General features: G+C 40.9%; 1 protein-coding gene and 1 long non-coding RNA gene across 4 annotated transcripts in view; one reads left to right on the top strand and one right to left on the bottom strand.

Moving 5' to 3' along the window:
- CUNH8orf48 (chromosome unknown C8orf48 homolog) overlaps positions 1 to 14,616 on the bottom strand; it is a 163,931-nt gene extending 149,315 nt beyond the window's left edge. For all 3 annotated transcript variants that reach the window (XM_025209813.1, XM_025209814.1, XM_025209815.1), the window contains exons 1-3: positions 14,520 to 14,616; positions 5,227 to 5,468; positions 3,181 to 3,297 (exon numbers count right to left, since the gene is read on the bottom strand). In XM_025209813.1, the coding sequence (XP_025065598.1) occupies positions 3,181 to 3,297; positions 5,227 to 5,428 (319 nt within the window). In that variant the 5' untranslated portion in view covers positions 5,429 to 5,468; positions 14,520 to 14,616. The remainder of the gene's footprint in view (positions 1 to 3,180; positions 3,298 to 5,226; positions 5,469 to 14,519) is intronic.
- A 1,718-nt stretch (positions 14,617 to 16,334) lies between these two features.
- Positions 16,335 to 20,364, top strand: LOC102369397. Its single transcript, XR_324407.3, has 3 exons — positions 16,335 to 16,415; positions 18,255 to 18,349; positions 19,150 to 20,364. It is a non-coding gene; the product is annotated as an uncharacterized LOC102369397 (long non-coding RNA).
- Positions 20,365 to 27,340: the final 6,976 nt, after the last annotated feature.

Here is a 27,340-nt window from a genome sequence, read left to right as displayed (position 1 = left end):
TGGGTGTTTGGGGAGGTGGGGTGTGGGCACAGGCAACACATGGTGGGGGTGAAAAGGAGCACAGGTAATGCAACAGGGTGGATGAGGAGGCACGTGCCACCCCACAAGATTTCTGCTCCTACAGTGGGCCATGGGGCTGCAGCCGGGCCAGACCAGCTCCAGGCAGAAGCTGCCTACATGGCCTAGAGGCCAGGACCTGGCACAAGCGGGAATGCTGTGCTACCACGGCCACCAAGGTGAGGCACCCCTGCCCACCTAGCAGCAGGGGGGGCACAACTCCACACTGTGGCTGCAGCCACTGCTATGTCTCAACTTGGAGGCCATGATGGCGGGGTGCTCCTGCCTACATCAGGTCCCACCTGCTGCACTGTGGAGGCAGGTCCTGCCCAGCGCTGGTATAGCCCCACTGCATACCTGCAGCCCACTCTGGATGAAGAAGTCTTGGGGAGCACATGAACCCCCGCCACGTTGCCTTGCCCCCCCCCCAATCTCAACCTCCTCTCTCTTATCCAGGTGGCAAGCTACCTGGTCACAGAAGGAGACGAGACTGGTAAGACAAGACCTGTCTGCAACGAAGCCATGCTGGCTGTCATTCAGAATCCTATCTTCTGCAAGCATATCGCACATAGGCTCCTTGATGAAATTTTCCAGGATTTTCCCTGGGATGGAAGTTAGGCTAATTGGCCTACAGTTGCCCGGGTCCTCTCTCCTCCCCTTCTTGAGCATGGGCACAACACTGGCCCTCTTCCAGTCTTCAGGGACCTCCCTTAAGCACCATGAGTTTTGGAAGAGTTTCACCAGAGGTCCCGTGATGACTTTGACCAGCTCCTTCAGCACTCTCGAATGAAGTTCATCTGGTCTTGCTGACTAATAAATGTCTAACTTTTCTAACTGATCACGCACCAGCTCAACATCAACAGTAGAAAAATGGTCATTCCCACCATGCCCATTCTGAACCTTATCTAGCATGATTTTCCCTTAGTCCTCCTGTTCCCTACATACCTAAAGAAGGACTTCTTATTGTTCTTTCTTTCTGTTGCTACTTTAAATTCAGTCACCAACTTAGCCTTTCTAATCTTCTCCCTACAAGTGTGGATGCCCCCTGCCTCTGATCGCCCTCCCCACTCCCCGCAGCCCCAAGCAGCTCCTTGCAGGCTGGAACCCATCATTTCCCATGTTTTTCCTCCTTTAAAGGGAGAAAAGCTGTGTTTTTCTCCGTTAAAGGAGAAAATTCATTTTTTTCTGCAGCAAATGGAAAACCCAGATTCCTGGTAACAGCTCTGTGCCTCGGTCATCATTCCTAAGCACGTCACCTTATATCTAGCACACTCAACATAACTGAATCCATCTTTTACAACATAAAATCATATGGAAATATTACATCATTTTCCTCAGTTTTGGGCCCCAACAGCCCTCTTCCTGAGGGGGGCCAGGGCCCTCAGGCCCCCCATGTACTCGGCCCCTGTGCCTGTGAGCTAACATATGATTTGTTCACATTTAACAACGTTCTGCAGCACTATCCGCAGAGTCATACTTCAATGCATACTCTGTTAATTTTACTAAGTTTACTGAGGGGACCTTAATTATACAGCAGCCTAGTTCCAGGTGAGCTCATCTACAAATATGTAAAAAAAACCCAAAAAAACAATTAAGAGGTAATCAAGAGAGTCTCCACGTAGATAAAACAATAAGAAGTTCCCAAGGTCATAGACTAAAGATTCATTAAGTCCAAGGGAAACAAACATTTATAGATCTGAGAATATGAAACTTATTGTGATTATTTCATGAGTAAGTTAATATTCTGGTTTTGAAAGATACAGTCTATTGCTAGTTGCATGATTAATACTAATAGATTTGGGGTTGGCCAGGTAATCAAATCACAGCATTCTACAAATTCAATAAAGAGACCAAGGTGTGAAACCCAGGAAGCACTGAGATACTCTTAAGATGAGTGCTAAGATGGACAGACTGAGGAGCCTGGTATCATTTCTTACCACTGATAGGTTATCTCAAATTAATAAGAAAGCAGTTGAGTGATCTAAAGCACTTAACTACCAGTCCACCCTATTTTAGCCATAAAGCATGGCCCACAAAAGTAAATTTGTGAGGAACTCCAAACATTTTAAATGGTTCGAAAAGATTAAACCGGCTTACTCTCAACCCCAAGAGAAATTTAGTTCTGCAAACTGGTAGGCTCCACGATGTAAATAGCTATCTAAACCAGGCAATTACACATTTATGATACATTTCTGACATTTTTTTGAAGGATGCTCTTAGAGAGGTTCCTCAGACAAAGCTTCAATACCTTAGTAAAAATATGTTTCATAAAACTATATCTGCCATACATGGTGCTCCTGAGTTCATTAACAGAATGGTCAGAGCCAGAGAGTGGGAGTCAGGAACACTTAACACTGACTTATCTCTCTCTGGCTACTGGCTACACAGTTAATCTTCTTAATATGTACAAAGAGTATAAATGGGAGTAGGTACCCCTATACCCAACTAAAAGCCATACAGCAGCATTCTACTTTGGTGCAAAGATCAATCTCAGTCAACTGATTTCTGAATCAGAACATTAGAGGTATCTCACACAGCTTTGGAGAGTCTGCACTCCTTTCACATATGAGATTCAGGAAAATTTACTTCTGCTTCAATTATCTTTGTCCTATTACTTTTTTTTAAGATTAACAATAGTAGTCACGACCTCTTTTACATAAAAAACTTGGAGGAATTAAGCTCCACCCACTGCTGACATTGCTACCAAGCACATACAAATAGCATCCTTTCACCCTCGCTCTCCCACGCTCTTCTCAAATACTGCTACATTGTCCTTGCTTCTGTCAAAGCTGGTACACTGCTGCCTCCCTCAGTGGGGGAAAGGAATAGAAATACCACAGTCTTGAAGCAGCGCAGGTTATAGCCAGTGAATAATAGAGCTGGTCAAGAAAATAAATACATTTCACATATCAGAAAATTGGATAGAAACAATTAAATAAAAAATCAAAAGTTTCCAACCAGGTCTATAACTGGTCAACAAAACTAAAGGGAAGAGAAGGGAAGTTCAAAATTCTAAAGTGTATTTTTTTTAACTGAAAATTAAACTGTTGTCCAAAATGTATTGTAACTAATAAGAAGTAAAAAAATTCAGGTAGCTAATCCTAATACGGATTGTGACCTCACCTGTTCGTGTTCTCATGACAGGTTTGCTTTCTCCAGTGCCAGCTGCTTTATTTTTGAGACAGTTGATCCATTTTCCCATCAAATCTTTTTCTATAGTTGCAGAGTCTAAGAGCTCACCTGTAAAAAAATGTGATCTGAGAAAGTCGAAATGAAATAAAGTACAACCTAATAGGGAAGGCAAAAAATTCTCCATCTGGATGTTACAAATGTCTCCCTGTGAATGGAACACTGTAGGCAAGGGAAAAAAAACCCCAGACTATTGGCCTGTAGAAAGGAAATTTGTGGATTAGCAGCTTGTAAAATTACCCAGGCTCTATCACATAAAAATATCTTAATTTGTTCTTCTCTACTCATATAAGAAAAAGATAGTATAAGATATGCAAATGAAAGAAAGTTCCAGAGACAAATGTAGGTCCAAATCTGCAGTGTACTAAGCACCTTCTGTGAGTTACTAAGAGCCCTAAAATGCCACTTTAATTGGACTTGATGGAATCTTCCACCAAGTAGACCCAACATCAGGGACTGCACACCCTGCACTAACACACATATACAACACAGTAGAAAATCATAGGTAGAAAATGGTTTTGTGATTTATTTCCCATTCTACAAGCTCTTTCCTTTAACTGGTATTCATCATTGTAGATCTAGTGCTTTATGGAGAATCACTTTGGCAAAGAAAAAAGGCCATATCACCTTTTCTTTAACTCATCAATTTATTTTGCATTTTACATGTGTAAATTGAATGATTAGTTCTCTGATGCTAAAAAGAAGGATTTCACTAGCTGTTAATGGAGTATTTAATAACATTCTATTAAAGAAGGAAGGTTTTATTAAAATGTGTCCACTATGAAAACAGATTCAAAACAAACTTACTCAGGTTATCATCTCATGAACAAGCCACCAAAGCAAACATTATCTTATTACACGGATCTTTGACAATTTGATTTTTAAGGCTACCCTTCTACCCCTGGGCACAGATGGTTTCTATTTCAGATATATGAATCTGAGGGCAAATTTTGGCCTATAACGTAGAGCTTGTGTACCTAAAGAAGTTTTATGGTGAATCATTAACTGTCACAATGCTGGCTGTTATTGCAGAGAAAAAAAGAAGAATGCACTGGGGAGACCAGAAAGGGAAGGAAAGACACTAAAATGGGTGTCCACAACTGGATAAAATGCATATGCTTGCTAATATGTTTTAACTAACAGATCTTAAAACCCCTGTGCTGACAAGGCTATCTGTTTTCTAACATAAGCTATTTGGTCATGGTGAACTCAATGTGGGAGCCCAGGCCATGGTACAAACATATGTTAAAAACCTGTATTCCTTGTCAACATCAGCTTTTAAAACATGTTGGCTAAATGCTTTTTAGATAACTTTTTTTTTAATTCTAGTGAGGACAAATTCTTATTCTAAGAATATATATGTTTGAAAAATACATTGATCAGTAGCTTGAATATTACTTATATCCAGCTTAAATATAAAGCAAGATAAGAGTAAAAGGGCAGGACAGGAACACTATCCTGGAAGTCAGGATAAGTCAGAAACTTTAATTAGAGACCTGTTAAGTAAGATGGTCTGTCCCCGACTCCCTTCTACTTTTAATCTTACCTGCTGCAGGCTTGTTCAGCCCACAATATATTTTTGAAACTTAATATCATCTACTTCCAAATGCCTTTAGTGATGGAAATTCTACTAACCTTTTGGGAAGCTACTGTAGATTAGCTATTTTTCCAGTATGGCGATTCTGAGTCAAGGTAACTTTCAGATCTATTTATCATAGCAATAGAACTCCAGTACATAGAAAAACTGAATAAGGGCTTCCCAACCTAAATAACCTGTTTGACACAGTACATCTGCATTAAGTCTTGGTAGAGCAAAAATATATCTCTGGCTGAGCAAAGGCAGAGTTTGAGGATTCTACTGCTTTACACAGCAAGAAAACTGGAGGTAGTTCTTATTTTATTTTGTTGTTATTTTTGCTGATCTGGGCCCCCACTGTGTAATTTTAAGACTAGATGAAATATGTGGTAAGCTTTGCATACCTTCATCATTTTGACTTGTTGACTTCCATGTGCTTTCAGATACATCTGACACAGCAGGACACTCTGAGTTCTCTGTGGTACAATAAGATGCAAATGGTTCGTTTTCGTATTGTTTGCAGGCTTCTTCCTCCTCACTGAAGGACTCAAATGTATCATCTGAATAATCTGAAATACAGCTACTGCAACTACTGTCCAATTCCATCTGCTTGTCCTCACAGCTCCTGGGTCACCATAGGATAGTACTAAAAATAGTAATAAAAGGTAATATTCATAACAGAGTCAGTACCATAACTGTAGTAGAGCTACTAGCCTGGCAATTAGCAGTCCAATTTACATAGCCAGCTTACAAAGAGATGTTACAGGATTCAGCCTTCCTCTGTGTGTTCAAGGATGCAGCTCAACTCCAAGTTTGTTGTCAAAACATGAGGATGAAATAGTTATTTCAAGAATTTCCAATACATCAAATAAATTTGCAATGCATCCAAGTATTTTTTACATCATTGCAGACATTGCAACCTTTTAAAACACTACTGCACAGAAGTACGTATCATTATTTCTGCCATGACGTCACCAAATGATCTTATTGCTGCAGTTGCTTATGAAAGATTGAGCCATATACTTTGGTATTTTAGTATGAAATCTATTGCAGATCAAAGACATTTCATTTCTAAAAATGTCCAGAACCAAACAATGTGCAAAGGTAGTTACATTCACTTCTAAACATTTTTTTAAATGTATAAACAACCCTTAAATTGTGAAATCCTTAATTAGACAAAATTATCACTGAAGTCAGTGGATATTCAGTCAAAGTAAAAACAAAACACTAGATTCTCTCAACCTTATTCATAGAAGGGCTACTCTCATAGTATGGCACTGCTTCATGCAAGCCAAGTTCAAGCCCTGAATAAAGAATTTAGGGTACCACCCCTTTATGATGATGACTACCTCCTCCAATTTACTTTTTGATAGCTCATCTTTCACAACAGGACTTTACAAAAATACTATGCAACTGTGCTAGTAAAAATTAGTGTAAAAACTTTAAAATGAATTACAGATAACAGTTTCTCATATGAATGTAAAAACAAAAAGATCAAATGTTTACGTTATGTTGCTGTGGGTTTTCATAACTCTCATTAGTCGTTTAGAAATGCAAACTGTCCTTGGTTTACTCAACTTTATGCTGTGGAAAAAAAAAGGAAAAATAACAAACACCATGTCTTTGATACATTTAAATTAATGAAGGCTTATCCCAAGTCTGAGGGAAAGAAAAAGCAAAACAAAACCAAACTACAAGGGAAAAACAAACACTCATATAGGTAACTAGTCATGAAGAACTGATCTCACTTTATCCTCTCTTTGGAAGAAACACTGATTAGGACATAATTTCATTCTATTCAAGAAAATGCTCTGCTCCACTGTATATTTGACATATTATAATAGCATTGGATACAGAGAAGTAGAAGCACCTTGACAGAGTTTTTGTACAGCTTACAAATGTCTTTGCATGATAAAGCACTCACAGATACTCTTGCCTCCCTGGTCTTCAGTTTAGAATGTTTAATAAAATATTAATCCCATATTTCTTGAGCAAGAAAATTTGTTATCCATTTTACACCCAATTTGCATTTCTTGTTCATTCATGTAAAACAGATCAGTTCCAAACTTCACATCCCCAAGTTTCTTTCTTTAAAAAAAATAAATTAAAGGAAACCTCTATTTAAATGCAGATCAACCACTCACTGAACAAAAGATAACAATTTAACAAAACAAATTATTCCTTAAAGAAAAAGTAATTATTTTTCTTTAAATGAGGCTAAACATTCTCTACTCACAGACAGGTACTTCATGTTAAAAATAACTTTGTCAGTGAATAGAGCCTTTATACTGAAGGACCCAGTTAATTTAAAAATAATTGACAAAAATGACCCTTTAATGGAACAATGTCCAAGTGTATGAATAAGGCTCTGATTTGAAAACCAACAAATGATTATATTTAAGCAAGAGGGCAGTGCCAGTGAAGTATCTAGAAGATATGTGGAAGCAAATCTTCTCCATGAGTAAGCAAATTGTGGGTAAAACAACATCATAAAGGAAGAGGATAAAGTAAGCGATACTGGTGTTTAAAAATATTTCCAAGAGTAACATGAGCATGTCACTGTCATTGCCTTCTTGATAACGTGAGGGGGTTTTTTAGTCACAAATTCATGTGCTAAAAGATATCAGAGAAGTTGCGCTGGAAAGGGCCTCTGGAGGTCATCTAGTCCAACTTCCTCCTGCCTGAGGCAGGTTCATCCCTAGCCAAACCATCCTATACAAATCCTTGTCTCACTTATTCCTAAAAGTCCACAACTTAACCCTGTTACACAACTACAAGGCAAATAACACCCTAACCTACCTGAGATAAAGCAGCGGAACAACAGTGGTCAATGTCCAGCTTCTGCAAGAGCTGTTAAAATACAATCAAGAGATCCAATAAAGGGACCATGCCCCTCACTACAGAGGAAGGTAAAAACTCCCACAGTCCTTACCAGTCTGGCCATGAGGGAAAATTCCTCTCTGACCCCAAAGGCAGTGACTGCTCTGACCCTGAGCAGAAGGGCAAGATCCTCTTGTCAGGAATCTCTGGGTTTTACTCCCAGCAGGAGCATCAGCACACTCCTGTCACTACTTCCATGTTCACAGACTATTCTTAAATGATACTGACTACGTTCACCAAACTGGTACAGGGCAAAAGACTGATGTGGAACCTCACCCAATCACATGCAACTAACAAAGATGCTTCCATTTGCAATATGCATTTAAGGTGACATCCTGGCTCTTATATCTATTGGTCAAGGGATGTTCTGCCATACTCTTCAACAGAGTCAGAATTTTACTGGGATTATTTAGCACTGCACTGAGATATGCAAATAAATTAAATTACTAATGCCAGTGGAAATTCCTCTTCCACACAACTAAAGGACCAGACTCAATTAATCACAAGCTTAATCCTTTTTCCCACTGAAATCATAAAGCAAGAGTAACCTTAGTGAACCTTGCTGAGCCCATCGCCTAAAAACAGATAAAGAAAAATCTGCAATACAAAGATTTAATTTATAAATTGTCTCACATTCAATGTTCTGTGAAAGTTTTCATTTAAGAGTAAACTAACTACAATGATCTGCCTGCAAACAGAAGAGCAGAATGAAGAGTCCAATCTTGTTCTCTCTGGCAAAACTCCTGATGACTTCAATAGTGGAGAATCAGGACTAAAAATACAGGTATTACACAATGAATTAATCTGAACCTAGTTTATATATACATATTGGTAATTTCTAAAAAGAAATAGAAAACCTTTTTATGCAGGTCAAGTTGCAAATCTACAGGTACAAGATTGGAGACTTAATACCTTTGCAAAAGCATTATTTTTATCAATGTTATCATGTAAATTTGAACAGCTTATGTGAAAAAATCATGGAACTTTTGTAATGATAAAATCAGTTTTGGTACCAGTATTTGGTTGGAGATAAACCAATTTGTAATTTTGTAATGTTAATCCTCTAGAATTTCATTATCTGCCCTTAACCTTAAGTAGTCTCATGTACATTATAACTGTAAACATCTGACATGACAAGATGTCACATTTATGTATTAAGTAATGTCATTATCTTTACAAAGCAAATGTATCCAATAATCTATCCAAAGATTTAGACTACATAAGGGGTAAATTCTGCCATTTGGCAACCACTGATTTCAACAGTATATATTGTCCCTGACTGATACCAGTGCATGCCCCAGAACCAAGATCCACTCAACAGGACCTGACATCCCCATTCTTCCATGCTTAGAACCACAAACGTCCATACATCCATCTCCTGTGACCATGTATATTAATTCTGAATCAGCTAACAATTCCAGCACAGACTAACCCATAGATAATACCTTCCCTTTGCTATAAGAGACTCTGCTCAACCATTACTTCAGCAATCAAGGAAGTTCTTGCATTAGCTCAGTAGAAAATTTTACAAAATTCACTTGGCAAGAAGCACCATTCCTAAATTGCAAATACTTTTCTTTTAATTTTGGTTAAATATTTTATTTGTTTCCTTTTTATTTAGAAAGAAGAAATGTGTTTTGGCATCTAGGGCAGAAAGAACCCCTAGGTTCTTTTCCCAGTTCTATACTTGTGAATTTCTGAAAGCTTGATAAAGACTTTAGGGCAAGATTTCCAAAGGTATTTAAGATAGGGCTAAGACAAACAGAGCACTTAGGCTCAAAAATAAAGCAAAAATAAAGCATTTTAGAAGACTTTAAGCTTACTAGCCCTTGGAGTGGAAGCCAAAGTCCTGTCCTAAGTTTCTAGGGTCTTCATACAGTTCAGTGGGAGACTTAAGTACCTCATATTGCTAAAACATTTAGCATTCTAAAGCATGGAACAGCACGGTCTGCAAGGAGGATGCAATTCAAGCACCTCATTCAGGACCCTCTCCTAAAGGCATATGCCTACCCCATTTCTTTCAAAGAACCGAACAAGGCTCAGTCATATTTTAAAACATGTGGACAGAGGAGACCACCACCCTCATATACCCGTATTTTTTCAAAGGAAAATGATAGCCGAGATGGCCTACTAAATCAGGCACCTCGGGAAACATAGCTGAAGGAACACTTAATTTCTGGATTCCAACCATGCTTAGGCCTCAGCTAGATGTCCTAATGCTGAGCCCTGTCAAGACTGGGGCAATTCTAAACCTGTGCAGAGGTGCAATGCTACACACCTAGAGAACTTTACAGTTAAAGAAAAACGAACTTACAGATGTAAAGAACCTCACATCTGGAGCTTTGGTACCTCTGAAGTTAGGCAGCAACTGAGCAAAGATTTTTTTGAACTGTGGTTTTGGATATGAGCCCCTAAGTCCTTTCTTGGGTCTAGCTAGTTTCTAGCAGTCTTTTCAAGTCCCAGATCCAGTTAGGCTTTGGATTCCTACCGATTTCAATGAGAGTTGGAGACCCAATGAGTTGATTTTTAAAGATGCACAATTCTAACTGCTTTCCACAGGAGCTGCCAGTACTTAGTATCTATGAAAACCAAGCTGTGTCCTTATACCCATCTGTAAAAGGGGTACATTACACATGGAGATTGTAAGACTCAATGATGTTACTTAATGTATTAAGCGCTGAGAATCGCTTCTGGGAGTGCAAATAACTTTCATGTCTTATTTTTGGCTGCATCTGTTGACAGTTGGAACAAGTAACAGCCTGTAATAGTCATAACACAACAGGATATTAGATTGTTACAGGGTTCCTATTTTGCTATAATGATGATCCAACAGTCAGAAAAACTTTGAGATCTAAGCTTCTAATATTAATAAACATTAAAGTAATTCTTCTGCTCATTACACCAACATTAAAGCAAGAGGGAAACTAGTTAATGAGATCGGGGTTACCAAATAACAATAAGAAATGCTAACTGAGAGCCAATTAGTTCTCTTATGCACAAGCTGACCTAATGTCTTGATGCTAAGCGAGGCTTTGTCCTCAGTGAATATACAGGCTAGGCAAGAAGTGAACAAGAGGGATATGGTGAAAGAAGGAACTGTTTGAGCTGGAACCACCTCACAACTTCAGATGGGACCAATATCACTCTGCCTGTACAATGGCAGCATTAGCAGAAAAAAGGGCTGTACAGGGCCTGAAAATAGCAGAGCGCCAAAATTACAGATAAATGGATTTTACAACCCAAATTAAAGTTGCGTCTGCCTCTGCAAAGTCTTATTTGGTCATAATGAGGATGCAGCAGATAGTTATTGTGACAGCAAGCTCAGCTCCCTATTGAGGGCACTTGGAAGGGAGGGATGAGAAGACATTGTTTGAATTGGTCTCCTTGCCAACTGCAGCAGGGACACCAATTTCATCAACGCAAAATAACAAGTTTCTGTGGTATAAGGCCAAAGGAAGGGGAGATGATTCCAGATGAAGCTCCAAGGAAAATAGGTTCCGTCTTCCCTTTTGATAAACAAAAATACCTACCCTAACTGGACCAGCATGCTCTCAAATTATTTATAGTTCTAGCAAATCAAATCGGGCAAAAAACTCTTCTCTGTGTAATTACAATAGCAGAAATCAAGGCAAACTACATTTCCAAAAAAAAACCCCAAACCCCTTTGTGGTCCCTTCATTTCTGGGCAGGAAAAAATATTTTTTAAAAGCTTTAAAAGCCTTCTCACAAGGTATGATACAGCATTAGCTGACAAACCTCCTATCTGGAGCGGGATTTCATAGACAATGTATTCAGGATATTTTTTAACAAGCCTACTCTGTTGGCACCAACCTGAGGGCTCCTTGTAGTCTTAGCAGCAACATGTTTCTAATGAGGAGCCACTGTTGGCAAATTAACTTGCATAGTGGTTGACTGTGTTTCACTTCCAAAGTATGTAACTTGTTAGGTGGAGGGGAGCCAGAGCTACATCAACCACACTAATTCCACCTTCCTACAGCTCCCTCTCTTCCCCAAGGACTCTAACAGTAACACTTTATATCTTCCTCTCAAAATACTCCCTAATTTTATAGCAAAGATCATTTTTTCAACATCAAAAAAAATCACCTTTTTTTGTTAATTTAGCTTGTGTTACCAAAAATATATGAGTTCATCACAAAAGTTTGCGAACACACTGAGAACTGGCAACTCACCGTGCGTTAAATTAAGATTAAAAAAGGCAACTGCAAAGCTACCAAGTACTAAATGACAAATTAGAGAAACTACTGCTTTTCCTTATGTGACATTGAGACTGCACCTTGAACTGTATATCGTATTCTGAGACAGCGTTTCTCAACCAATAGGTCGTGACCCAAAAGTGGGTCACAAGAATATATGAAAGGGTTGCGAACAAACTTTAAAAATGGATCAACAAACTTAAAAAGGGACTCTCCTTTAAAGGAGAAAAATGTGGGAAACCATGGCCTTTCCCTGGCAGAGTTCCAGCCTGCAAGGGGCTACTTGGGGCCTTGCATCCCCATACACCCACCCTCTGCCCCCCACACACTGTGGGGCTGGGGCCTGGGGGCGGGAGACAGTGCATTGGGAGTGAAGAGTACTGGGTCAGGACTGTCCATTGATGTTTACAAATAACTCCTGATACAAAAAAAGTTTGAGAACCACTGTCCTAAGCAACCTAATACAACACTGATACACAGAGTGGAGGAAGCTGTTGTGACTAGGATGCCAGGAACTTGTGAGGGTTCAAGCAGTATAGCCAGCAGGGTTAGAGATGGTTAAGTCGGGAGGTATAGCTTAGGAGGGAGACTATAAAAGATTGTAGGGGTATTTCTTCATGGGTTGCAAGAGCTGACAAATGAATTCCCTTTAATGAATTAGGGATGCAGAGGTGTTTGATACTGGGGAGGTGGTCTGGGAGTAACGAGAGTCTTGGCAGCTGAGTAAAGGAAAACAGAGCAGAGGGCACGCTGCACAGGAGTGTTTCCTGGACTCTCCTCTGCCAATCTTTCACAGAGGAGGAAAACAACCATTTGAAACATTACTGTCTATGCATAGAGCGAAATAAGCTGTATTTGCATGTAATGACAGCTACCAATTTCTCAGTGAAAACCATAGTACTTTCTCTGATGAGTTTCCAGGCTTGTCTACACAGAGAAGTCTAATTTGCAATTTGCTGCAGCATACTAACTACGCTTAAGATGGTTCACTGTAGCAGGTCCATGTAGCCAGGTGGCTCATAACACCACATGAATCATTGCATTCACACAGTAAAGATTTACTTTATTCAACGTTCAGTCTTGTAGCAGTTTCGTCTTTCTTCTAGGAACTGTTCATTGAGGAATACAGACCACAAAGCAGTCAGAAGCAGCTATGATTTTAGGACTTTGGGCCAAACCCTCAAATTCCTAGAGTATTATGATGGGAGGGAAGAATGTTTGCCTCTGGGAAAGTCAGACAGACACACATCTTATGCCTGGCAGCCTTCATTCTCCAGGACTGCAGGAGCCCAAAGCTCATTGGACACTGTAGTGAGGATGTTTCCCCCATTACTGCAAACACGGCCAATTTCTGCCTGGGACACAGTCAGACACAAGCAGCCCACAGCTACACAGTGCACAGGATGCACTAAACATTGTACTCCACTGAAACTACGGGGGAGGGAAAACTGTCAGGAAGCCACGGGAGGTGATGGAGGCAGATTGCAGTCAGGCTCAAAAAGGGGCTGGAAACATTCAAGGATGATAGATCTATTAATGGCTATTACACAGAGTGGTTGGAGAGGTTTCCTTTGGCTTCTCTAACCCAACAATGGTGGATGCCAGGGAAAGTACTGAATAGGGGATATATCACTCTAGAGATACCTTGTTCAGTGCTCGCCTTTTATAGCATCTACTTCTGCCGCTGTCAGAGACAAGCCAGTGGTGGGCTAGAGGGACCATTGGTCTGACCCAACATGGATAGTCTTACATTCGAATGTTCAGAGAGGTGCACTTGCTAATGAAAATGTAGGATCATATCATGTATCACTCATTCCTATCATCATCCCCACTGCGAATGTAAGAACTGCCAGGTACCGGGTCAGACCGCAGGTCCATCTGGCCCACTCTTCTGCATCACACAGCTACTCTCTGCACCTCTTCGTTTACGCACTCCCCATCTGCAGCCCCACCAAGTCCTGAGACTTCCTACTCAACCTCCTCCTAGCCCTAGCCAAGCTGGCAATATACCTGACCAGGAAGGAGGCTCTGGCTGGCTGTACCCCTGGGGAATGCAGGGCTGTCTTTCTGTCCCTTGCCTGTTCGCATCTCTGGGCAGTCATTCAAGGGCCAGCGGACACTGTTCAGTGTCCCCACCTTGGTGCACTCATTTTGAACCTCTGACCTTACTCCCATCCTTGATTTCCCTGTAGTTGTCCCCCCAAAATCAACGGGTGTATACCCAATATCCCTCCCCCCATAACAGGGGGGCTAACAATTGCTCCATGAGAGTCAAGGCCACCTTAATTCTATGAATCAAATAGGCCTGTGTCACACAGCTACTCCCTGCACCCGTTTCATTTATGCACACCCCACCTGTGGCTCCACCAAGTCCTGGGACCTCCTGGTCAGCCTCCTCCTGGCTCTAGCCAAGCTCCCAAAGAGGAATTTTCCCTGCTGTCTGGGTTGGTCTAATACAGAGATACCGGATTTCCCCTCAGAAGCGCCTCAATGCTTATTTGCATCCTTTTCTCCGGTAGCTTTTCAGCAAATCCGATCGTATCCTATTTCCTAACTGAGACCTGGCAGGGCTGAAGACCGGTGGGGGAGGGGGTTGTGCTTACCCCAGGGCTGTGGGCCCGGCGCGGGGAACGGCCTCCCCTCACCACACCCGGCTCCCGGCGCCGGCTGGGCCCCGCCGCCCGCGCTCCACTTCCGGCCTGCAACCCCCGCGGCCTCGCCTCAGCGGGCAGCCCTGAGGGAGCTGCTGGAGGCCCGGCCCGACTCGACTCCCCCCTCCTTTCACCTCCCACGGATGATCCCCGCTAGGGACGGCGCTTGGGAGCGCTTCTGAACCAACCGGGATGATATTTGGGAAGACGCCGCCTGCCCCTGGTTTCCCATCGCGACCGAGGGATGGGCCCTGCACAAACACCACCCGCTGCCCCTTTCTGCCAAATCGCTAGCGAAAGTATCAAATAAAACCCAGACTGGCCCGGGGCCCTGTCGTTTCCTCGTTTAGGGCACCGGTTTGTTGTGGTAAAATTGACCTGTGTATTAGTGACTGATGACAAGACTTTTTGCTTCCTTTTTAATTTCCCTTGCGAGGGCTTCAAGTAGACAACTCCTTGTAAAGATGCCCACCCCCACCCTTTTGGGGGGTTTTTTTGTTGTTGGGGGGGTTGCACAATTCAGGGAACGCTGTCCCCAAATCTTAGCAACTTTCCCATGGGCTGTGACATGCCCGTCACAGCCGTGTTTCATCATATTGTGCCGTGTTTGGGCACCACATCAAGGTCACATTAAGCTGCGAGGTCCTGGGTCTCCTCTCATTGCACTGGGCACGTTTGCAAAGTCCAGATCCTGAAGGTGATCTGTGATTGCCAACATTATGCAACTTGTATAAGGAGACAGGCTGTATATTGTGATGGTATTGCAGAAGACTAGAAAAATGCCTAGCTACAGTAAAGAGTCAAACAATTCGACAGTCCTGTAGACTGATAATGCACATGCTTTAGATCAACAGTTCTTGGACTGGTTTAGAGAATAACAGCTGGCATCTGCAGAGAGCTGGCTGCTCATATAGCATGCACCTTTCTTGTTTCCGCTTGACCCATTTAATCAAATTAAAAGAAGATCCTCTCATTAAACATTTTCTCTGTTCTTTTTTCTTCCATCCATGCAATTGCTACAGATGTCCACAGAGATGATGTGTGATTGTGAATGGGTGGGAAATCATCCATGCAACAGGGTCAGTCAGTTGCATTATACTATACGAGAGAGGAGAGCTCCACAAAAACGATCATTTATTAAGATGTTGTTAGCGTGTTATGTGCATGGGGGAGGGGAGACACCACTATTGATACTTAGAAATGTCTGTAATTTGTATTAGTAATATCTGTGACACACGTTAAAAAATCCCAAATCTAAGGGTTCCCCCTTTTATTGATTGTTGCTTACTGCATTTCCATGTTGGGGTGTGGGGAGGGGAGAGGGAGAATAGTAAAGCAAACATCTTAGCAAAATTACAAACTGAATAAGAACAGAATCTAAAATAATCCAAGATCATAGACTGCCAATGTTCATGGTGTGGGACATACGTGATCAACGGATGGGTCCTGAAGAAATATCACCCCCTTGCCCTTTTTTGCAAAAAATTTATTTAATACTTTCACTAGTGAAAGTATTAAATAAAACAAAAACTAACATAGGGCGCTGCAATTTCCCTAAAGACTTCCTCATTTATGTCACCCATTTGTTATGGTAACAGTTGACCTTAGTTCATTATTGACTTAGGTTTTGAATTGATTACCTAGAGATGAAAGACTTTTTGCTTCCATTTTAATCTTCAGATCTACCCAATCACTTTGAAATTAAATTTTGGTACATGAAAAAAATAGAATATTGTATCAGGTTTATTTGTCCAATGTTTATTCATAGGGAAGTACAGTCTGAGTTAGAAGGATTTGATTTGAAGCGCAAGATTCAATAATTCTTTTCATTAGTCTTCCTTGAAACAGGTCAGTTTGTCATTGCAGTGTCCCTAGATGGTTAATACTTTGAACAGCATAATTATTTGAATTGGTATTTGTTTTAAAAGATTTGAAGGTGCTAGAGGGTATTAAAATTTGTTATTACTAATCCTGTATCATGGACTTAGTGCTTTTCAGAACCAAAAGAACTGACAGCCTTTTAATTCAGCTCATCTCTTCATCGTATGTTATGTTAAATTTAAACACATTTGTTGAATGTCTTGCTACTGGCGAATTATTTTTGATGTCTCCTTCCGGCAAGACTACAATATCCCTTTAGCCATAGGACTGTATAAGCATTCATATTTGCTAGATATATGCATTTCCCAGGTAACCATAATCCAGTTACTGCTATGGACAGAACTAATTGGGCTCTCATAATGAGATTCATTACCCAGTGGTGGAATTATGGTTAATTCCATTGACATCACACCACACTCTGATGCTGGGTAAAAATTGATATAACTCATTAATGAGCTACTCCCCTGTCATTTCCTTCACTTTCTTGAGGTTTTGCTATTTTATATTATATGAAAATTCAGGCAATATGAAGACTGTTTATACTCAGTAATTATGAAAGACAAATGCAAGAACTCTTTCAAACTTGAGGAATAAGTGTTTAGAGTTAGAGACCAACAAAATGATTGTTTTTTTATCTGCTACCAAGTAGCACCCAGACCTCATCCATCATTGACCAGAGTGGATAGCTTAAAAATATTGCACAGAAAATGATCGGGAACATGTGTCTCTTGAGGGGTTATTGCATCAGGCCTGCTGCATTTGAAAATGGTGGTTTCAATTCCCATTAATCCACCTCCTCAATTAGGAAATTGACTGATCTGTTGCTTAGAGTTGTTGAAGACTGGCAGTTGTCCATGGTGGATCAGAAGCTGTGCATACAGATGAAATGTTATTAGCTGCCATTTCTGTAGTTTTAAGTAGACAGGAATTAAATGGAGCCATGGATGAAATGAAAAAAAAGTTTAACAGAGCAGAAAAATTACATTTCTGACCTGTGTTTGTAGAAAATTGAAGATTTTTTTTCTAAGGGATATATGTTGAATTTTTTTAGCCCTGAAAAAAAGGCCTCAGTCATATTTTGGAGGCCATGGAAACATTCAGTTGATATAATCTTAGAGAAACTTGTGGATTAAAAGGAGGATTTGGCTGAAGGACATGTTGCTTGTCAAAGTCACTTCATTTAATAAGTATCAGGTGTAGCCAGAAGGGACAAGGGATTCCATGTTAAAAATGTTTGGAACTTCTGTCATGAGCCAATGCACATAATCATTCCATTACTGTAAGAGTATTGCAGCAACTAGCAGGTGGCTGTTTTTAATTATGCCTTGCCTGACTGTTGGAAGCCACAGTAGGACTCTGCTTGCACTGAACTCCAGTGTAGGATGGACTAAAGATCTGTGTGAAAAAGGGAAGCTGTCTCATGGAATCAACCCTATTATTTTGTACTGTAATCTTGACAGCTTTTGTACCCTATACAGATGGGTATACCTATGCTTGAGTAAGTATCTGGATGAGAAACCTCTAATGAAAACCCAGGTTGTGAAGGAAGGGAGATGACTGATTTAGTAGTTAGCTTTTTTTGCTCCGGGTCAATAACAAACCTGTTGCTTCCATGTTTTACTAGAGGGCATTGTGGTGCTAGAAGTGTTGCTGTCATTGAGATGACACACACAACAATAATGACCACTTGTGATTGTTAAATAGCCTGTGTCTGTTTTCACAAAGGCTTGGCTATTAGTTTTGGGTATCTTGGCCACATTCCAGTTTGGATAATTACATTCTGCCTTCCTATTTTTTTCTATGCAGTTTCAACTGGGTATATTATTCACTTTCTGTCCTGACAAGTGCTGTGAAACAGCTGACGTGTTCCTCCTTGCCATGGGAGCTGCATATGTAGAGTGGTAATTGCTTTACTATCCTTCCCTTCTTACAATTACAGTGTAATTAAACAAATATGAGTGATGAAATAGACCAGAAATCAAATAGCACAATCCCAAAGCTGGTTTGAGAAGTTAAAGCTAATGAAAAATCATAGGAAAATGCAGCCCAGTTCCTTCCACCAGCACTCCGAAATAACTGTAGACTCAGTGAAGAACCTCAAATGTAACCATCTTTTTGCATCCGTTTGAAATTCATACCTTAATTAAAAAATAAGTGGGGGTATGGAAAGAAACCAAAATCTGAAAATACTCCAGCTTAAAACAAATTCATATTGGAGACTCTTAGATTTTGATGGGAGCATGCGTGAGTTCAAGAACCTGTAATACTATTGACAGCAGCATCCAGTGATTTCCTGCACCCCTGGTGTCCCCCAAGTTTCCAGGGAATATGATACCTCATCTCTTTGGAAAATGCATCACCTAAATCAGGGCTGTCCAAATTCTTGACAGCCAGGGGGTGCATATCGTGAGCTTCAGACAGGGGGCCATAGGCCATGCAGGTAGCTTAGGTCTCCCCTGCTGCACACACAGCCTCATTCCACTCCCAGAAGACCCTGCTTCTGGCCAGGGATGCCATACAGACAGCTCCCCCCTCCACTACTATGTGCAGCACAGGCAGCCCAGCTCCCTGCCTTGCTGTGTGAATAGCCCAGCACTCTCCCATACAGCTAGGGTGGCCATTCATCAGGTTTTATAGAGGACAGTCTGGTTTTATGGTCCTCTGTCCTCTACCAGACACCTTTATGTCCTCTGTTTTTCAGCACCCTTGCCGCTGACCCCACCATGGCCACCTGCAGGAGCTCCTCACTTGGCCCACCACCGACACTGCTGCGGCTGCCTGTGGGAGCTCTCCACTCAGCCCGACCCCACTACCAACACCGCTGCAGCTGCCTGCGGGAGCTCCCTGCTCAGCCTACCACCGCCGCCGACACCACTGCAGCTGCCTGTGGGAGCTCCCTGCCCCCGTCGCCGACACTGATGCCGCCACCTACTGAAGCTCACTGTCCTGTATTCTTGAGGTACCTCGATGGCCACCCTACATACAGCACCGGCATCCCAGCTCCCCTGTTTGGCAAGCAGTTCCCCACTCTGCTATCATGCACATTAGAAGCAGCCCAGCTCCCCACCACCATGCATGCGTAGCCCAGTCTCCTCCCCCACTGCGTGTGCAACATGGACACCCCAGCCCCCTCCTGGAGTATCACCCCACCCACAGGAGTGGGGGCAGGTAGCAGAAGCTAGGTTGCAAAGGGGGAGCTCAAAGACCCCAGCTGCTGCTGCATCAAAGTCAAGGAGGGGAGCAGTGGCTGGACAGGAGTCCACAGGCAACATGTTAGCCCATCATGAGCCACATGTCACTTCCAGGCCACCAATTGGACAGCCCTGACCTAATTCATGATACTCATCTTACAATTCTTGCCAATTTCTCCAACAAGTTCAAAAGAATATATGGATATGTATATCTGCTCATCAAACAGCACTTGGCAGGATAATTGGTTCAGTAACAAAGCACATTGGGTTCCTATTTCCAATACTAACTGTTTTTTAAATAGTTATCTCTACCTCAAAGTCCTTTAAGTTTCTTTGGTCTAATTTTCTTCCCTCCCTCACTTTCAAGGTGTCATTCCTCATTTATACCATTGCAAGAAGAAAATAAGATGTTATTTGTCTGATGGCTTAGCATTTTTTGTTTCCTCCAAAAGGGAGTATTTTAGTTTTTTAACCCATTCTGCATTTACAGATACCAGTTTGCCTGAGGACTTTTGCATTTTTTTTCTTCGTGCAAAATGATTGGTTAGGAAATATTGCAAGTACCTTTGAATATTGACACTTTACACTCCAGTGTTTTAACATAGCACTTCTACGATTTAATGCATTTCTGTGGATAGGTGGCTTGAGTTTATCCCTGAGCATTACATTAATCAGAATTTGAGAGAGGCGAATCCAGAACATGCATAATAAATGTTTCAGTTTTGCTCGTTTTCTTCTCTTTTTCATTTGGTGATTTTTCTTGGACAGTTTTGAAAAACCGGCTTTCTGCTGTAGGGAGAGCTTTCCAAAGGGGAAAACAAGAACTCATCACAAGTTTTACACAGATCAATACTGGAGGCAGCTAATCAGCTTTCTTCAATAATAGGTTGACTCCCTTTGGAATCTGTCAGACTCTATTTCAAACTGATGAGTCATTTTGACACTTCAGTAAATGCCTTCATTTAGAAATTGAAGCCTTTCCATATAAACATTGTGTTTAACCCATCATTTATTTAGCTACCATATAAACAAAATCTTTAACTGGATTCTTAGGTTTTATACATGCTAATAGCCATGTTATCTGAGTGCCTTACAGATACTAAAATAACATTAGCAGTGATTTGGTTCTCTTCTTACATCCCTCTGTTAATTGGAAAATCCTTTACTGGAGAAATCAAAGTTGAAAAAGTGATTTTGTTATGAGGACACTGAGAACTGTGGTCATGCACATCTTTTCTGGAAGTGAAATATACAGTATTGGGCGGATTATTGCGAAACCTCTGTCTCTCCTGAACACAGCTGTCATTCATTGTTTCTGAAGAAGAGAGCTCCTGAAGAAGGCTCTATATGAGGAAGAAAAGGTCCTTATGTAGTTTGGGCTTAATCCAATGAGAGCTTTGAAAATTAGCACCAAATTTTTGCATTTGGAACCTGGTTGCAATCACTGTGCTATTTTCTTTACAGTATTTTTATAGGTCTGCATACCTAGAGCAGACATGTCCGGCAAGAGGTAATTATCTCTTCCCATGATGTATGGTCTGGAGGGCTACCTAAATCAAACCACCAAACCATTTCATGCTCTGACTAATGTTCAGTATGGTGATGAGCATATAGCTACCAGCTCCTATTTGATAGCTAGTTATAGGCCATCAAACAACCATATGATGCCTTCAGATTCTCTTTTGTATCCTCTGAGTAACTGTTGATTGACTGATGTTTCAGGTACTATGCAGGTCTGTCATTCTCTCCAGTGCATGCTAGTTGGTGACAGGGAATATTAACCATTGCAAAAAATATAACTCTGAGTTCCCATTAACAGAAGAAATCTCAAATATGATCAACTTGTTTATGGAATGAATGTTGATTTAATTGTTCAAAATCTCTAATTCTGTCAGATTAGGAAGACTTTTTATATAAGGTATTTAACTATGTATTCACCTAAGAAAAATGTCCATAAAAACCAACCACTGTATAGCTATTGCTTATGACAGAATCTTAAAGGACATTTGATACTTTAAATTATCTCAAAAGATGTGTCAGGTGAGCATTAGTATTGTAACCATACAGAGAGGGAAGCTGAGGGACAGAGGTTAAATGACCTAGTGTCACACAGTTTGACAGAATCAGGATTCTGGATTCCAGTCCTGACTCCTTCACCCCTGCTATGACAAATACTATGACAAGTCACATTCTCCGTACTCTCATTTCATTTGTCATGTAATAATAAAATTTCTATTTCAGATTTCTTATCCCTCTCAAATTGGATACATTATCATGCAGAATGAATCACTACAACATAGAGTTCACAAGTACATGGCAGGATAAATACTTAAAATAAATCCTGTGTTCTCTCCACACTGTAATAAGCTCACTGATGGATAATTCTAAAGAATAATTACATGCCTTACACTTTGCTGGCGTTCAGAACCACCTACAGGAGGGTGGAGACAGATGTCAGGAAAGAAGACAGACAGCAGGATGTTAATATTCAGTTTGGCAGACAAATTAAATGATGAAATGCACAGGGGATTTCCAGTATCTGCACATAAAAGGGGATTTTCAGTAGAATTAAGGAGCAGCTCACAAATCCTGTCAAGTGCAGTTAATGTCTTTCTATGTCAGCTAGCAAGATGCATCATTTCTCTCTGTTTTATAGAAGTTTGAGCATTGGCAGATCATAATCCTCTCTATGTGACATCACATTGATCTCTGTGCTGTGAATTTCAGTAGCATCACTCTACTATATCAACAAAAAAATAAAAAGGAAAAAGTGTTACTTTAGGGTTAGAATTTAGTTATCTGAACTTTAGGCTGCATTTACATTTCACTTGGAGATGGAGATGGATTCTTTGAGACTGCATCCAGGCATATTTGAGCGAAACCAGCAGACCTGTACACTCCCAAACTTTTCCAAATCCAGGCATCTGTTGTAAGCTCTGTGTTGATAGCCCACCTCTCCCCATGAAGGGAGAGGTATCTTGGTTCCTTTTTACATTACTATGGATTTTTTTTTAATTCAGCTTTTTATACATTCACGAGCATGCCAAGACTGCTGGCATAGGTCAGTCTTGGCATGATTCCAGGCCTGGATAGACCTCTTCTTTCTATGCCAGCAAGCAAAATCCACAGTAGAAAGTTAACCAGTTGATCTGACAGTAGCCATGACTTTAATCTCACCATAGAGTTTTTCACTTGATCATGAATCCCCGCCCCAAACATCTGGGAGAATCAACTTAGCTTCCTAAATATGCCAGTGGTGGTGTACGCTCTTATTGGGTGCATCTGCACGAGACATTTACTGCAGAGTTGTTTAATTAGCTTAGCAGTAAATGTCTTGGCATCAACAGGTGCAGCCTTATTAGGCCACAAGCAATAAACTCTGCAGCAGGTTAGTATTTGTAAATACACGTACTAACCTGTTGCAGAATTTTTAGTGCACAGCAGCGCATGTGTAGATGCTGACCCTGCTGGCTGAGACACAAGGATGCTTCAGTGTGGCGTCTACCTACCAGCTAGCCCTGCAGTAAAGCACCCTTCTGCCCCAGGCAGCCCTCTGCAGCAAGTTGAGCCAGGTTAGAGCAGCCCCAAGCTGGCAGGCTGACCCCACCTGCCAGCTGGGGCTGCTCTGACCAAGCTCAATGTGCTGCAGTCTCAGGTGCACATGTAAATGCGGTGCCCAGAAGTAATAAACTCCAGTGATACACACCAGATATGCACCATATTAATTACTTCACATTAATATGCATGTGTAGATGCACCCACTCTTAAGCAAAGTCTGGTCCAATAAACAATGAGAACCTGGGCTTTATTTTGAGGCCACATGTGTTTCTTTGATGAGAACCATCATGAGAGGTTGGTTGCTGAGGATTACCACAGAAGAAAATGAACATCTATAAAGAAACAATTAAAAAAACCCTAACCTGAATCAGTTTAACTGTAACAGGATCTCTCCCTTATTTCAGTGCTGGTTTAAACACCTGAAATCCAGTCCTCATAAATTTTAAATAAAAACCTTACAGAAATTATACAGCCTTGGGGCATAGATTGTTCTGTTTCACTGGTATAAACCCAGGGTACCACCACATCAGATAATTAGAAGTGACTGAAACAAACAGGCTAATCTCCTTATTAAGCTGATGGGCAAAGTATCCTTAAAGTGAATATTTTCCTCCAGTTACATTAACTCTAATACACTGTCAAAAATTACTTTATTTGGAAAACTAAACCTGTATCTGTGAGTGTCGTCTCTTGGATCTGTCAGAGGCCAGCAATCTCACCTGTTATGTAGTTTGCTATTAGCAGCGGATGATCCTGCTAAGAGAAGGTAGGTTTTGCTGACACATTGTGATCTGGGCTCATTATAACACTTTCTTAGGAGATAATTTGTAGTGGCTCTACAGAGAGGACTTAGGTGTGGACTGAACAGTCCTTGGAAGGGAACCCTGGGAGCTACAGAACCTTAGCAGAAGGTTTGGGCTGTTTTCTCTGATACATAGTTTTGTGAGGAAGCAGGTTTTATCTTGCTGTTAAGTAGTACAACCTATGGATAGATCAGAGGAAGGTGCTGCTTGCAGAAACCAAAAGGTCTGTATGGCAAATCAGACACAACACACCTTGCGTGATTATTCATTAGGGCTGTGCGAAGCTTCGGGTGCTGATTTGATAAGGAGGAGATTCAGCCCGATTTGGTGACTGAATCTCCGAATCCAAATCGAATCAGGAGACCAATTTAAAAGGTCTGAATCAATTTGAAGCTTTTTTTTTCTTCAAAGAGCTAGGAGCTGGGGCCGGGCAGGGTTGGGAGAGCGGGTGGGGGATGGGGCCTGTGTGATTTGGAGATTCGGCTAATTCAATAGCAGCCGAATCTCTGAATCAGATTTGGCTGAATCGATTCGGGACAGTGATTTGAATCACCAAATCAAATCACTGTCCCCTGAATCAGCCGAATTCGAATCCAAAGCAAATACTAGCCGCTTTGCACAGGTCTATTATTCATGCCTGCATAAGAACTAAACTTACGTATCCATCTGAGCTTCACATTTTAATTCATATTTCCAAGCAGAGGGGGAAGCATCTCATATCCCCACCTGCACCATCTTGGCTCCCTCATGTAATTCCCAAAAGGCCATTTTAGTAGGAATCTTTCCTACCTCTGTTCACTTCTATGTACTTTCTCTTAGATGAATTGTCCCAGTGTCATTCCTTGTCTCTTTAATTCTGTAAGCTCTTTGGAACAAAGAACATATCTTACTGTGAGGGCCTGATCCTGAAAACTCTCCATATGTTGAACACCTATGGACTTCAATGATAGTATAACCCACTGAAAGCTCACAGGATCAGCCCCTAATTTAGTAAACAATGATGTAGGGTTCTGTTAGTTACTAGTAGTAAGAATACAGACCATGATCCTTTGAATACTTACATATGTTTTGGTATCTAACTGTTCTCATGTGAGGAATCCCAAGGGAAGTTAGCATCTCACATCTGCAAAGTTAAGCACATGCACAAATGTTTGCAGAATTAAGAGTTCCATGTGTTGCTCATCTTCATCCACTATTGTAACTTTTAGGTGTTGATAGTAACATTTAAAACCAAATAAGTATGAAAAATCCTATGTTTTGTTTGAAAGTCCCATGGAAAAAAATTAAAATAGGAAAATAATTTGGGTAAAAAACTGATGCGGTGTTATTGCTTTGTTTTGTGTTTTCAAAGTGTAAAGGAAGGTTTCTGTTCTTTAGTTATTTTGCCCTCCACCATGCACATAAGTGTCCTGAGGGGGTATGAATGGCAATGAGGAGATAGCTTTAACTGTGCAGTATCCAGTCAAAAGAATCACACCAAAAAATAATTAGGAACTAATCATAATCAGAACAGAGACTAAGATATTAAAACCATAATTCAGCAATGAAGTTGACAGAGCAAGATGAGCTGGTGAAACAGTGGCACCATTAACATGTAACAGAAGCTGTTATGTGTATTTAAATGAACTCTCTGGCTGAATAAAATTGCTTGTCCTTACAACAATGTCTTATTATCATTTCAGTCCTTTGTAGCATCAAGGAACATTAAACACAAGAACAGGCTTGTGTTAAAAATAAAGAACATCAGTGTAGAAAAGGTGACCTTGATATAGACTGCTAAAATCCCAGCAGCTACAGGGTCTTTAAAATTTTTTAAAGGTTTTTTTCTCTTTAAAAACACTAATTTCTTTTCACTCCAGATCAGTGCAATATCGACAAATTCCTTCTAACTAGCTAGTATGATTCCACAATTGAAGAAACTGGCCTGAATGAATCACCAGTAGCTCTTTTTGTATTAAGGGCCTAATCTGGCCTATAGATTTTGTTGGCTAAATCCTCAGTCCTTCCATATGGTCTTTGCAGGTACAGGTGTTTGCTTCTATAGGGCGGGCACTCATTGCAGGATCAGACATTACTTCCACTTGAATTTCTTTGGTGTTTGTGTTTCATCATCAAAAAACTCCTAGTTGGATCGTTGGTAGAAATTGCATTGGCTCTTACCAACTGGCTGCACTAATAGGCCATTTGGGGAGAGACCCATACATGTAGAACAAGGCTGTTTTTCAAAAACAAATTTGGAGGAACGAGAGGGTATTTACCAGTTTTATGGCTTTCTATAGCTGCCATTGCTGCAATGTTTTATTCAACATGGCAATGGGCTCCAAAGCCTTTCCCTTTTAGATTTCCAGTTTAAATCCAAGTCATATTAGTAAAAAGTTAAAGCTACTGCCATGACGTGTTGACTTAGTTACGTAAGTGAAATGATTTAGTTGTTGGATTCCTCTTTCTCAGACACACGCAGTCTCATCCCTGAGTGACTAATTAGAGCCAGGATTTAGGAAGATATTTTGTGGTGATGCAAGGATCATTTTCTGTGTTAGCTTGACAGCCACTGAGACCCACAGTGCCTACCTTTAGGATCTTCAGTGAAGAGCTTCCTTTTATGCATTGCCACTGAATCCTGATTCTTTAACACATGGTACACTAGAGAGTTCTCAGAATGGAAACTGTCACTAACTCTCCCTCTCGTGGATAGCTTCTGCAGAACGCGGAAGGACTGAATTATATGGACACAACTTCCCTTTCAGATTGTGAGGGTCATGGGTTAGGCAAGGGTTACAGCACAGATAGGAGGATACGATGAGTGAGGGAGAGCAAGCTTGCCCAGCCACTGCCCATTCTGTATCTGCTCTCTGGTGACAGCTGCAAGGGTCCCTTCATGGCTATCGACTGCTTCCAACACTGAATTTATTTTGCAGTTGTTTTTAAAGAAAATAGATATTCATGTTGAGTAAATACAAGCTTTCTTTAATTAGAATGCAAGCAGAAATATTCCCAGACCTTAAGAATTAAATTAATTCCAATATCTTGCCCTTTGTCCCTGTGAATGGCATGGCAAATTTGAACAGGACCCTGGATTTGTTGCTATTATTACTATTATTTATGCAATGCTGTCTCTATTTAAGTTGTGCTGTGTTTGTCAGGGTTCCTTGTGCTGGTTGGCTGAGTCTGGCAGCTGTTTCCAGGGGCATGTCTGCCATCTCTGGCAGTTCTGATCTTCAAGCATTTTTCAGAGCACATCCCCTGAAATCCAGTGCTGGCCTATGCACATAAATCAAACCCACTACCATTTTCTCTTCCAGGCCTCGTAATGTTGTCACAACAATGCAGCCTAAGTATT

Source organism: Alligator sinensis, unplaced genomic scaffold, assembly GCF_000455745.1.
Source record: "Alligator sinensis unplaced genomic scaffold, ASM45574v1 scaffold830_1, whole genome shotgun sequence".
NCBI lineage: Eukaryota > Metazoa > Chordata > Crocodylia > Alligatoridae > Alligator > Alligator sinensis.
The sequence above is the reverse complement of the archived record's forward strand: the minus strand, read 5'-3'. Positions and strand labels throughout refer to the sequence as shown.